This window comes from Takifugu flavidus, chromosome 20, assembly GCF_003711565.1.
Source record: "Takifugu flavidus isolate HTHZ2018 chromosome 20, ASM371156v2, whole genome shotgun sequence".
NCBI lineage: Eukaryota > Metazoa > Chordata > Actinopteri > Tetraodontiformes > Tetraodontidae > Takifugu > Takifugu flavidus.
The window spans coordinates 1,998,180-2,012,394 of NC_079539.1; the positions used below are offsets into that span (position 1 = coordinate 1,998,180).

Here is a 14,215-nt window from a genome sequence, read left to right on the forward strand (position 1 = left end):
TCCCCGACCTGTTAACACTGCAAATAAGAGATTATTGAAAATTCCACATTTCGGTACCATGGCAACAAGGTCCTTATCTTTGCAAGTCCATTTTAAGTTTGAATCCCTATTAGTAATACTGAAATAAACATTCCATTTATTGGTCACACTGACTGCATCGCTTGCTAGATGTAAAATATTTAGAGCTGTTCACCTGTCTCTCTCTTTCTTTTGTCTCTGTCTCTTTCTTTTGTCTCTCTCTTTCTGTCTCTGTCTATTTTTTTGATCTTTCTTGTTTCTGCCAACCACAGTCTCACAACGACGAGGTCAAACAGTCATGAAAGCTGATGCCACATCTGGTGGAACAGTTCCTTGTGACCCGTGTGGTGATCATTTTAAAACATGCTAAAGGGGAGACGGGAGCTTCATTTTCATACATCAACTCACACAATTCTCTTCTCCTGGTTTTGGGAATCTGTCACCGGCATATTTGGCAGCCTTCGCTGTCAGAACTCCTCCATTTTGTTCTGTTCTGGTTTATTTAGCAACTAAACCTCAAGAAAAGCTGTAGCGCCGCAGGATTGGACAGATTTGGCATTAAGTAGATACCTGCATTCTAGATAAGGCAAAGATGTAGATTTACACCCATGCTAGTTTTAATTTATGCTCAGATTTTTGTTTCAAAGCATGAATGAGATCAAAATTTGTTTTCTAACCCAGAATCAGTTTTTATTGATTCCATCAGCGGCTGGGACTATTCTAAATATAAGCTGAGGGGTGATGGCAAGAAAAGCAAAGAAAGAGCCACTGAAATTCAGGCTACAAATAAAATAATCTCCAATTGGAAGTAAAATGTGTATTTTGATGAGCCAATAATAAATGAAGGTTTGGACTTCATCCCCATTTTCATGGTAATGGTAAAAGGCGGGAAATGCAAATGAACAGGGCTGAAAACAGAGGAAGAAACCATCATTAGCATGTTGTTTGTGTCCTGTATTTGAGTAGTTCCATGACTATAAATCAGACACAATCACTTCAGCACTGATGATTGCATTTGTAATCCTCTCTGCACACCAAATAAATGGCTGTTCTCTCCCACAACCCTCATCTTCATCTATCTTAAAAGCTATCAAGTTGTCATCCATTATGAACATGGAGACGATCTCCTTTCATTCAGCTGTCGGTCCGGAGATGAAAACGCGTCCTTGGCTGCACAAAAGAGCCAAACACAAACGCGTTACAAGGCAAGATCCCGTTTTCAGAGCAGGAAGAGAGGAGATGAGGGAAGGAGTCGAGGAAGGAGGAAACAAGGTATCTGAGAAGGCCACAAGAAGGGCAGAGGATATAATCTGTCCACCAGGGAGACAGTGTGTGTTCTACTGACACAAGTGTATGTAGACTACACACTGTGTGTGTGTGTGTGTGTGGTGTGTGTGTGTGTGTGTGTGTGTGTGTGTGTGTGTGTGTGTGTGTGTGTGATATTAGGAGGTTTTTTCTTTTTTTGTGACTTTTTAATAGTGAGCATCAGCAAAACTGTCTCTGAAGTGGAGGAATATACAGTATTAATAGCAATTCACACACACACACACACACACACACACACACACACACACACACACACACACACACACACACACACACACACACACTCTGAAGTGCCTTGGCCTGAACTTTGATTTGTTGTTCTTCATGTTCCTTTCTGGGTGTTTCCAGTTAATTCTGGTACCTTTTGTGCTTGTTCTTCTCTTTCATCCTCTTTTTCCAAAGACCATTAGACCAAAGTTTAATCTTTCACGCAACAACAGCTAAAACCGTCTCACACTGGATTTCACTTCACGAGGAACTTCCTCTAATAACCCTTCCACCGACCCGTTTTTGTCAATTTCTCGGTATAGAAATATTTCTTTAAAAATGTATCCGAATACTCTCGTGGCTGTAGGAGCCCTCACAGTCAGAGCTGAACTGGAGAACAACATCTGGGATGCCTGCAGGTCACAATCCACGGTGAAATTCTGCAGAGTGGACGCATGCTTTTTTTCCAACATGGCCCAGACAGTAAATCAGGGAATTATGGGATGTTACGGGTACGAGCCCGTCAGGAGGGTCGTCACACCATCGTCCTCCACAGATGACATTTCACAGCTAAAAGCAGCTGCGGGACTGTTTTCCTGGTCAGGACAGCTGTAGGAACCTCTGCTTCAGAACACCACTGTTAATCTGGACATACCCTCATTCTTTCACTCCACATCACTCCTCTTTTTTTGTGGGGGGGGGGGGGGCGTTCTCTTCACAGATATGTCAACATGCATGTTTGTTCCCAGCCTACAATTAGACCTGCCCCACTTTCTTTGCAGAGCTCCTCTTTAACTGGCACCAGCAGCTCGGTTGATTCTGCACGCTGAATTTGCACTGGTGCACTGGTCCCCCCCCACCACCACCACCACCACCACCACCACCACCCCCCCCCAGCTTCATTCACTCAACTCGGTTCAAACATCTGGAGGTTTTTTTCTTCATTTTCACTTCCAAAGTTTCCGCTGCCACTCTTGCATTGTTCCTCAACTGGATGTTTCATGAATATTCAAGTGCTGAGGCCATTTCTCCTAACCACCACTTACACCTAATCAGGGTCACTCAGGTGGGGGGGCGGGGGGTATCAGAACATTACAGGACACGCTACATACTTACACAATCACACAAAGGTGTGATTTAAGATCTGCAATCAAGCTAATGTGCAGCCCAGAACCGCTGGAGCTGAACCCAGAACCTTTCATACGTCTGGCTCCTCTTTTTAAAAAACCATTATTCATATTTAGCGTCGGTGCCTTTGTGGACCGTAACGCCAACGCCATTGGACCTTGTTGTCCCGGATTAGGATTAGTGCTTGGAGTATTTTCTGAATCAGGATTAGCCCGGTGCTGTATAATAAATGTATGCAGCTATGGTGTCTCTCATGTGAGCAACCTGCAAAGATTTTTGTTCTAAGAAAACAAACCGCACTTTCTTGTTCAATAAAATGCTGCACTTTTAAGGGCTTGAGGTGTTTAACCTTACAAACATCCCTCCAATCAGTTTTTCCGCTGTGGCACCGCTGGCGCTGGGATTGTGGACCTCCAGCCGGTATGAGAGCGCGTGCAGGTGGTGGCGAGGTTGCTCACCTGTCTGTGCACCTGTGTGCTGCAGGCAGACGCTGCCTCCATAATGATGCATGAGTCTTCCTCCTTACATACGGCATCTTCTCCCCAACCCCCCTAATAAAGTGCAGCAGTGGACGGTTCATGAAATATTAAATGCATATATGTCAGTTTACCCAGCAGCAGCAGAATCTTATCACCGAGTCCTTATTATTTATTACCCCACCATACAATATGTTATATATATTTCTGTTGCTATTTCAATGCAAAAATGCCGCGTAAATGGAACAGCGGGACATATTAAAAATGTCTGCTGCCTGTTGGGACAGTGAATCAAATCGCAGGGCGGTTCTGTTACATTTAAAACAACGCTAATGTGAGCTCCCTCTTACTCGTTACACCAGGTTTTTTTTAATGGGAGTCGCTTTCAGGTGCAGTTGAAGTCATAATGGTGTAAAACTGCTGGAGTATGGACAGTTAGCTTCTATGATTAGAATCTAGCATTGCAAACTGGTGCTGGGGACGATTATTTCAGATCTATTTGAGTCTGCTCTTTGTTTGGAAAACTGTCACCATTCATCCCGCGGAGTTTCTGACCGGAATCTGTCAACAAAGGTAGCCGAGCGTGAATTCATTTTGTAAAAAGCAATTTCAGGTTAGTTAAGGGAGAAAGCTGAGTGTTTGTTTAGAGGGGTCAGACCCTGGGAGATTGTTTCAGTGACGTTTATATAGTGTATTTCAGGTATGATCTGTACATGTGTGATGTCGTGGGACACGGGTAGAGTGTTCTAGTGTTCCAGCCCGGGGCCTTGTGCTGAACTATTCATGGTTTCTGCCTTCAGTCCAACCTTTTCCATCCAGGGCTGTTTCAGCAACACTATTTTCATCTTGTGTTCAGTATATGCTGACGACAGTTGGCTCTTCCATCACTCTGCTACTGTTTTTCCTGTTTTTCCATCCTTGTGTACTCCTGAATATGATGCCCACTAGCCCCCTGGGGAAGGGGGGGTTGCTTTGGTACTGCAATTACCGGTGCAATTATAACTACACAGAGAGGGACCGCAGAGCCTACATAGATCGGCTGTGATTGGTTTGTCAAACTACATAATTTCCAGTTATCACTTTTCTAACGTTACTTCATATCGTGTCGTAACTTTTAGCGTTTTGGTCGAGGTGATTGAAATTCGTTCGCTACCAATTTAAAGTAAACAGACGCTGTTCAAATTGCTTCCTATAGACCCATTTGAGCTAAACAACAAATGGAATATCTCCGCTGTTGTTCTTTTTGCTCGCTTCTTTTGTTGTGTGTGCTGTTTGCTAACCAGACGCTTTCTAATTAAACCTCTCGTTCGGATTGAAACTCTAAACCTGGGCGACGACAGTCCGCAGAAGCATAAGCGACCAGCCCCAACCACAAAGGAAACGTGCTTGCATCGCCTCCAGGCCACACAGGAGCGTAACAAGGCCTTAAGAACACAGCATGATGTCATCCATATAGAAGAGGTGGTTGCAGCTTTTGTCAACTGATGCATGAAACTATCCAGTGACTACTGCATACATATACGGTAATATATACTAAGCATTTGTATATGTGTGTGAGAACTGCACTGTGTGTGTGTGTGTGTGTGTGTGTGCACCCCAGGGCAAGGGGCTTTGTGCACTGATCCCGTTAAGGTTGTGTGTGAGAAAGATAACAAGACAACCTACAGCAACTCTCTAATTGGCCCACACCTCTGCCCTGGATGTGTGCTCACGTCTTTCTTTCCATCCCTCATCCTTCTTTCTCTCGCATACATACCGAACTGCTTTAGTTCAAATGTGGCTCCCAGAGCGCTCCTTCATCTCTCCTTTGACCGCCGTCGGCCCGCCACCCTGAGCCAGACGCAGGGGAAGAGCAGCGAGTTGAGGGATGAGCGAAGGCGCCTCAGGTTGGGAGTTAAACAGCAAATCTGACACTAATGAAAATATCACTCCGGAAACGTGACGGCAGCTGCTGCCCCGCGCTTCTGGAGGGTGTAGCGGTGAGGTATTACTGCGAGCCACATTACACTTTAAAGGGGAAGGGGGGGGTTGGGGCATTTGAACGATGCACTTGATGGCTCCAGATGTCTGTTCGTGTTTTGTCTGAGTGACATCTGCTCATCATTATTTCAGACGGCGTTTCACAGCTAACCCTAAAAATGAGCTACTCGTGCTGCGCCACACGCTGTTGCACCGGGCTCTGATCTTTTCAGCAAAAAAAGAGGCATTTTTGTGTTTTTCATGGCTTGTGAGCCACTAACGCAATAAAAGAGCTGTTTAAACCAGAAGGCTTTCCTTCTGTTCAACATGGCAGATCATGTGTTACGTTAAAGAACTCTGCTTTGAGGAAAATGTACTTTTTGAGGGCAGTAAGGTGGTGCATCAAACAAAATCAAGTGATCGGATGCTAGAAATCTAAAATGTTTCTTTGTTCGGAAGGATGTGCTTCGTACTGCCGGGTGTCCGGGACTGCCTGGAGCATTGGGCCGAGTGTGTTTCCAGCAGTGTATTCATTACACAAAATCAATACTCCTGAATGTGAGGAGGTGCTGCCGATACTCAACAAGCTCCATTAATTGTGTCTGGGACCAGGTTGTCATAAGCCCCTCTGAACCGTCTGTTGTATACGTGCGTGAAGCCCTTTTTACACTTCGTCTCTGGACACATGTGCCGCATACAAAGTTCCCCACAAGCCTCAGCAGCACTAAAATATCAGTATGAAGTTTTCTGGGCATGTGCAGTCAAATCCTGGTTGTTCTGTCGTTGAGTTTGAAGTCTATTCAGATGTGGCAGGGGAGCAATGAGACAAATGTTAGCGAACGTCGGCCTTCACTCAGGAGGGACGGGGAATGTTCAGCTGGTTCGGAATTTTGGCTCAATCCAGTGCACTTATTGTTAAAATGGGCTAGCATCTGCACTGACCCTGTCAGGTAGTTAATAAAGCTGCTGCAGGCGCTTTTTGAACACGTTTCAGGAGTTATCTGAAATCTACACCATCACTGGAATAAACCTCCTTCAGGACATCTGTCTGTGTTTGTGTCTCTATTCTGGACTAACATAAGGAAGAAACCTCCCCAGTATTTTATAGTTTTATCCATGTCTTCGAAATAAGCAAACCTTAAGATAAACCTTTTAAAAGTATAAATAAGCCCATTTGATCCTAAATAGATTGTTCATCTTTTAAGATGTTATTAACATGGTGAAGGAGAAGGTTCACCTCTTGTAGTGAATTGTCACCCAAAACTACAAAGCTCCGGAGGCATCAGACCGTAAAGTATAAATTCACTGAGCAGAACTGAGGATTTAAAAATAGTTTTAGCAATAAAACATGAAGGAATAGTAGACTGAAGTCTGCAAATGGAGCCTTGTTCCATCAGCCTCCCATGAAAACATGTTAACACAGCATTTTATCTCTGTTGCTCAAGGCTAAACTGCATGTGTGTGTGTGGTGTGTGTGTGTGTGTGTGTGTGTGTGTGTGTGTGTGTGTGTGTGTGTGTGTGTGTGTGTCCAATTAGTCAAGCACTGAGGTTATCTGCACAAGTTTGTTATGGAAGGAAACATTCTAACTGTGACTCTCTCTCTCTCTCTCTCTCTCTCACACACACACACACACACACACACACACACACACAAACATCAATTGCAGCCACATTTAATTATATCACAGATGAAGGCGAGGCCAGTTCACAGCGTTGGCCTTTCCACCACCTGACCGTCTCGCTGCGTTTGGCCGAAGCAGAAATGTGCGCTTCATTATTCTGAGTGACCTGCACCGACGACACATCTCAGTCACAGGAACTGAAAACCGCCTTCCAACTGCTGGTCGGCCAGAGAAAACACTTTGCGCAGGCTGTTGTTTGGCAACATTAGCAACACCAATTCCCATCCCCAAAAAAGAATATTCAGTATTAAAGTCTTTGTCTGCAGGGGCAGCTTATTCAAAGAAGCTCCTCGCAGCTAATTCAGCATAATTCTGATTTCCTTTGTAATAACAGCAACTAAGGGCAGAAAAACACTAAATTTGTCTTGAGTCATGGCAATTGCCTCACAATAAACACAAAGGCACAATGGCAAACAATAGAAGGCTATCAACCTCACATTTAGTCAAATATTTAAACCCATACGGAGGTTAAAATTTGAAATCTTGCTATTATTTGGACAACATGCTCGTTGCGTTCTGTATCAGCTCACTGCTGTTGTGGGAAACGTAACCCATTTGCATTACAACGTGAACAAATCCACGGTTTCGACGGAAGAACTATCAAGCAAGTCCATTCAGGACGGTCTTCAGAGCCCCTGTGGTGCTAATTTACTGTGCCTAATGCAAGTAGGGTGCAAGGTGCAAAGAGGCTGATTAGACCTCTTAATTATGCAGAGGTGCATGTGGCATGCAGAGAGAGAGAGAGAGAGAGAGCGAGCGAGCGAGCAGCAACCTGCTTCCAGATTCACAGCTGACAGCCGCCTCTGTGCTTCAATGTTGGTGTTTCATTTGTCAGCGCGTGGCTGAAGATTTTCCCTGAAGTTGCTGCTGATTTAGATTTGCACTAATAAAGGCAGCAGTCGCGGTTTGCTAAATGTCACGGTGCCGCTCTGCATCCTGATAGGCCTTGTTACAGTTGTCTTGTCCATTAGACTTGTCTGATTGGACGTGTTAAATTGGAATTTATTGCTGTCTAAATATGTGTGGTCACACTTGACGGCGCGGGGCTGACATTCACACGTGTGACCTCGTGTTGCCGTGACTCCGCGGCACCTTCCCCTCGCCACGGGCGGCAGCTTCTCCTCTCCTGTCGAATTTGGAGGTGCCAGACGTTGTCTCACCTGAAGAGCGAGCAGCTCTGAACAGGAGAGTAGAGGACGGTCCCTCCCACTCACCGCTGTGGCCTGCAGGCTCCTCGACACCAAAGTTCTGTAAAGAACTTGAACTGCTACTGTGAGTCTGTGGCTGAGACACTCTGAGGTGGACTTCTGCTGCGTTCTGCGTGCGCTTGAGCTTGTAGTGAAAAACTGATGGCTGGATATTCTCCCTCAGGGTTTGATGGTTGTGAGCAGAATTCAGGGTTCCTTCCATTACAGCAAGTCCTCTGGGTCCCCCCCCCCCCCCCTCCTCCACCAGATACACCAGGTGGTACACCGTTCAAATCCCCTTCAGAGTCTTCAGGGTCACCAAAGTCCACACCTGGGACAGATCTTTACGTTGGTTAGCAGTGCTCTTCTGCCCTGAATACTCCACCCATCTAGGAAAAGTGGGTCTGAAGTCATTCTGTGTTCTTTTGTATCCTCCTGGGCTCCTGGGAAGGTTTACTACTGTTCACCGAGGACTCCAAAGCTTGAAAAATGGATTTTTAACCCTGTTCCAGCTGATAGATGAAGGGTGTCTGAGATCTTTTGGCCTGCTTCATTTTTTTAGACGGGTTCTATTCATGATATTTGTTCATTCGAGTCTCGGGGAAGGAAATAGAACCCTGCTGGCCAATTCAAAGGGTTTGAGGAGCAGTGAAATAATGAGGGAGCCTTTAATAAGTATACTTGACAAGTTTGGAGCACTTCAGCAGTAACTGTGAGCTAGTCTGGGCTTTGTCAGGCTCGTACCTGTCCTCTCTACCTTTACGTTCCATGACCATTAATTGAAGGTGACAGAGGTCAAATTTTATCATTTGCTTTAATTTAATTGCTTCATTAAACACCAGCCAACAGAGTTCCATCGTGGATGAATGCCAGTGTTGTGTTTCTTGGGTTTTATATCGAGTGATGTGGAATTGTGATTGCAGCTCCTCTCTTAGTCAGGATAGTAAAAAAAAAGAAAGATGATGGCTGCTTTGGTTGACTTTAATCCAAGAATATTCAAGTTCTGCACCAGTAACCTCGCAAAGTACCGTTTAAATCCATCCTTCAGGGGATAGAGATGCTAATTCCTCACACGTCGGACAATTACCGGACGAATGCGACCTTTCTCGGCGTAATTGGCCGACCGTCTGCCCCTGTGATGCTCTCTGTCGGTTTACTACTCCCCACTTAAGCAGCTCTTAAGATTTTATCAACTGGCAGATTCGCCAGCGCCAAATCCACAACCTGCTGGCAGGAACATCCGGCCCAGAGTTGCGTGGTTTCCCTCTTAAGACGCCTTCTCCCCCTCTATGTGCAGCAACATGTTAAACGCAGCGTGACTATAATGAGAGGATAATTGTATTCCACATGCTTGTCTGACTGCTTCACGATGCGGGCTGCACACACGGCAGCGCGTCTCCCAGGACCGCTACTATAGACACACATTTGGGTTAATGAGGCCACAGAATGGATGGCTGAGACGTCAGCAGCTACTGGAGTGTACGAGCATGCATCATGCATTTATGTGCAGCTTCTGGATTTCTAATATTTGGCCCAGCCGGAAGACAGATGTGGTCTCAGAAGTCACAGCTCTCCTCCGCTCCGGAAGTAGGTCGAGTCATTCGAAACAAGCGTCATAGTCCAACTTTGAAGCTGATGGATGGTGTCCAGAAAGGCCTCGTTAAAGGCAGAGATGTTTGCAAGTCTTTTTCTTTTGACTATTTTAACTTTTCCAGGCTTTTCTGGTTGTAATGAGGGTTCGATCAAAGGACACCACAAAAAGGGAACCAAATCATCAGTTTGTAGTCATTTTTTTCTTCCTGCCATTTTGACGCTCGTTCCTTATTTTCCTGGTAACCCTTAAGTTCATCCATTCAGTTGCATAAATAGAGATGTTTCCAGTGTTTTCTGATATATTTGCTGTCCTTCTCTTCAGATTCTTCACTGACAAAAGTCAGCCCCTGCTCCGAAGCTGGGAAACCCTGTAACCCCTGCCTGGATGCCGCCAAGGCGTGTAACCTTAACGAGACATGCAAGCGTCTTCGGTCCGCGTACAACTCCATCTGCAGCAAGGCCGTGCCCCCCCAGTCCTCTCTAGCCAATCAGGAGCCTTGCAGCAGGAAGCGATGTCAGAAGGTCGGTGCAAGATGGAATCATTTTTAAAAGACTTCCTTATCTCCACTTTGTTTTTCATAGTATTTATGACCTGATAACTATTCAGTGTTACTGTTGTTGCTGGGAGCTAAATTGGCTTAAGCTAAGTGGGATTTCTCTCCGTAGCACCTTCACTTTTTCAGCCTCCGAGCCTTTGGGTTCTGCCTACAGGCGGAGAATGAGTAACTGCTCCCTGCATGTGTTTCAGGCCTTGCGTCAGTTCTTCGAGAGGGTCTCATGGGAATTAAGCTACCCTCTGCTTTTCTGCTCCTGCCCGGATCAGGCGTGCGCCGAACGCCGGCGCCGCACCATCGTACCTTCCTGCTCCCACCAGGAGAGGCACAAGCCGAGCTGCCTGGAGCTCAGGCATACCTGCCGGTCCGACGCCCTCTGCAGGTGAGACCTCCAGGAGCCTCGTGCAGACAATCAGACGTGATTGTGACGTGACGGCTTTAAAAGCTTGCAAAAAACATGACGTTTCCCACTCATGGCAAATCAGCGAAATCAGCCGAAATGTTCCAGTAGAAAGAAATCAACAATCCGCCATTTGATTGATAATGACCGGCTTTAAAAGTTTAAAGTGGGAGAAACAATTTAGCTTTAGTTCTCACCACTTTGTGATTATTCTTCAAGGTGCCCTCGATGAGGAAGCAACGGAGGGAAGGAGAGAAGTTCACACGGAGGTTTTCCTTAATGATCATTACCTATAATAGAAGCTACACGAGTGGGCGTGGCCTATTCCCATTTCCGCTCCCTTTGAAAACAGCCCGTTTTTAAGTACATTCACACGTATATTAGACACATATTAGCCAACAGATATTTGAACTGTGTTGGTTCTTTTTCTCTGGGATGTTTGATGGATTTCCGCCGACGCGGCATCAGAGAAAATAATAAAATAAAATAGCGCAACGCAAGACAAATTAGATGAATTCAACTGATAATTAACTTGTGATTCAGGCAATGTTCAAAACTGTGTTTCTGCTCTTCCGCTTCATTATTCTTCTCATTTCCTATTGTTGTGTTTCTGGAATGCGGCTCCCTAATTCCAGGTGTATTCATTATACAGTTTTAATTTATTTGCCGGCTGGTTTGTGTTTGATGTGAGACTCGGTGCTGCAGAGATAAACTGGAAACCACGGACACATGTAGAGATTGGTCTTTTGTGAGGCGCTTTTGGCTGCAGACCACATCGTCTGAGAGGAGAGGGACTGAACTGACACCAGGATGCATCCGAGCTCCCGCCTGGTGAGCCCCATCGCTGAGGCTGAGCTCAGAGTTGCATCAGTGACAAAGACGGCGGTGTCATGTTACACCCATGCACGTGTTGATCACGCACAATCCCTGTAGATCATACAATGTGCGTCGAGTTAAACCTTACTGACAGCCCACAAGGCTGAAGGTTCAGTGCCTTAGTAAGCATTTTTATCATCATTACAGTAGACAGACATTCCAGTCCACTCATTGGTGATTTTCCAGCAGCGCACAATGGTGTCCAGTCTGAAATTTCCCATTGAGAAGGTTTTTTTTTTTTGAAAGAGCGCTATGGAACGAAAGGGCACAGTGTGGTTAATTGATTCCCGAGCCTGAAAATGGGACTGCATGCAAAACAACAACCCTGTTGAGGCCGACAGAGCATCAAAAAGACACCAAAATATTCCAAACACGTTCCCCCCCGATCGCTCCAACTCCTCAAATGTCTGTGCCACATGTGTAAACATCCACGGCACATGACGCTTTCGACACGTGTTGAGCAGGAATCGTGTTTGACGGCTGCTAAAAAGTAAGTCAAAGAACCGTAGGGTTGTCATTTTAGCCTCCATTAGCCTCAGCCGGAGAGCAAAGAGCTGCATAATCATGCGAAGTCTTCAGGTCCTTGGGGTCTTGACAGCCTCGGAGGGGGTCTCATCTCCTGCTGTGGATGTGAGCAGGCAGGAGGATGTAAATGCTTGGGGAACACTCTGATTGACAGGAAGAGTAATTAAATATGGTCTTTTGCCACAAGTTATGCATGAGAAGTCTACAGAGAGCTCTGAAAGGTTTTTCAGCGAAGGCACTCACATAAAGGGAAATTCTGCCAGACTTTGTTGCAGACGTCCAACCCCAGTATTCCACTGTGGAGTTGTATCGGCATTGCCCTCAAAGCTAATTGCGCTCGTTTAGCTTTTTTTTAAAAATATGACATTATAAGTCAGTGCAGATGATTTGTGGCTGTGGGAGAGTTTGATGGTGAGCAGTGGTCGATCCCCAACATGTTCAGCAGGTCTTATTGTTTCAGCGAAACCAAAATGAAGAACTCCTTGAAGAGGTTTCTGCGCGAGCTGTTGCGTCATTGCGAGCCCGCTGCGGCGGCGCCCGCTCCACAACGACAGCAGTTTGTAACTTGTGTGAGCTGACCCTTTAAAAACCTCCGTCCCAGGTCAGGAGCGAATGTTCTAGCAGACCTGTTGCCAGTTTACTTCAGCACACATCTGGTGGCTGTAAATTTTCCATGCCTCCGGTTCCCTACGACCCCCATCAAAGGGAGAACACTTCCACTAACGACAGTGGTGTATATGCAAACACAAGCCCGCGCACCGAGGCGTGGCGGGCTAAACTGCTTCTCCAGCGTGGTGCACTGCGGCTGAATGGTGTTTTAAGGCGAGGGGGCCAATCTAGCCGCTGCGGCGCTCCATTACATGGCCAGTGAGGTGAGGTGGTGGCGTGATGGAAATAGCTGCTCTATTCTGGAGGTCACAGGGGACGAGAGGAACCCTCAGCAGACCCCCACTCACCTCACACTTGTGTTGGCGAGTTGTCTGTAAACAGCTCCTGGTGATTCATCTTCCTCCTCGCTCATCCGAATGTCTGATGGGAGAAATGAGGACAAAGAGATGCTTTTGACCCCCAGACTACAAAGGAACGCAATCAGCCGTGCCACCAAAAGCGTCTCCCCCGATGCTGAAGGAGACCAGCCATTAATAAGCTATGCGAATATGCAAATCAGTTTCCCCACTTAGGGGTGGTTAATTACAGAGAACATCAAGAGAAAACAAAGCTTCTAATCACCAAGTGCAGGTAGATGTCCAACTGGATTTAAATAATGACATTAGACAAGAAAACAAAGCCTGTGCACACGGGGGTTAAAGGCATCTCGACAAAGGCCTGCAGTAGTTACTTTATAGTATTGGAGTGATCATTTGTAATACAGCCCTCCTATAAATCAAAGACAAGGTTCCCACCACCCATCTAGATTCTCACATTAGAAGTATCCAGCTGGAGGATAATCCGTTTCAACCCACAATCTTTACACTGATAAATGAAACCCCGACCGAGCAGCTTTTTTAGGATATGATTTGAGTTATGGACGATAGTCTGCAGAATCGGAGCGGCTTCAACACCGGCAGTGTTTTAAAAACCCTGGAAGGGTGCTGATTTATCAGGTAAAACTCGAGCAGCGAACTGAACTTTAAACAACCCACTTTAATTGTCTGAGAGGCGCTTAGCAGCAGAGACAAATGAAGGTTAAAGAGAAAAGAGAGCAGCAGGAAACGCGGGGAACAGAGAGCCCATTTCCCACCTCTGGAACCACTTGATCAAATCCTGCGTGAGCTTTTCTCATTTTCCCACTGGGGCCATTAAATATTTATCTCCACTAATCATCCACTGAGAGGAGAATGTGTCGTGCATCTTCTCTGAACTCAGAACTCAAACCCTCGGAGTCTGACAATAATAAACATTTATCCCTCAGTCGCGGCGAAGCAAAGACGCCGGGCGCGGCAGCAAAATCGATTATTATCGTTACCAACACAGTTCTGGCCGAATCTCCGCAGGACCCGACCGGGGAAATGTGGAAAAGCTGGCTCACGGGGCTGAGAGCGTTCCACAGTCACGACAAATGTGCTCAACACACAAAGGTCTTTTCCAATGCTTACAGAGGCTGCATAAAACATTTAAAATATGTGCTTTTAAAGGCAACAATGACTTCAGAGTCAACCCTCAGAGAGGAGGGTTGAAGAGCTGACACTCTGTTGACCTCCGGATAAGCAGCTCTGTACTAAACACCATTTTGAGCTGCTTTTTCTCTCTTTGGAGCTCAGATTCTCAAGGCAGGAAAAGAAAA

General features: G+C 45.9%; 1 protein-coding gene across 3 annotated transcripts in view; it reads left to right on the top strand.

The window, feature by feature from the left end:
• The window catches only part of LOC130517400 (GDNF family receptor alpha-2-like), a 56,834-nt gene that overhangs the window by 36,721 nt on the left and 5,898 nt on the right, over positions 1–14,215 (top strand). For all 3 annotated transcript variants that reach the window (XM_057019244.1, XM_057019243.1, XM_057019242.1), the window contains 2 exons: positions 9,899–10,098; positions 10,325–10,512. In XM_057019244.1, coding sequence (XP_056875224.1) covers positions 9,899–10,098; positions 10,325–10,512 — 388 coding nt within the window. The remainder of the gene's footprint in view (positions 1–9,898; positions 10,099–10,324; positions 10,513–14,215) is intronic.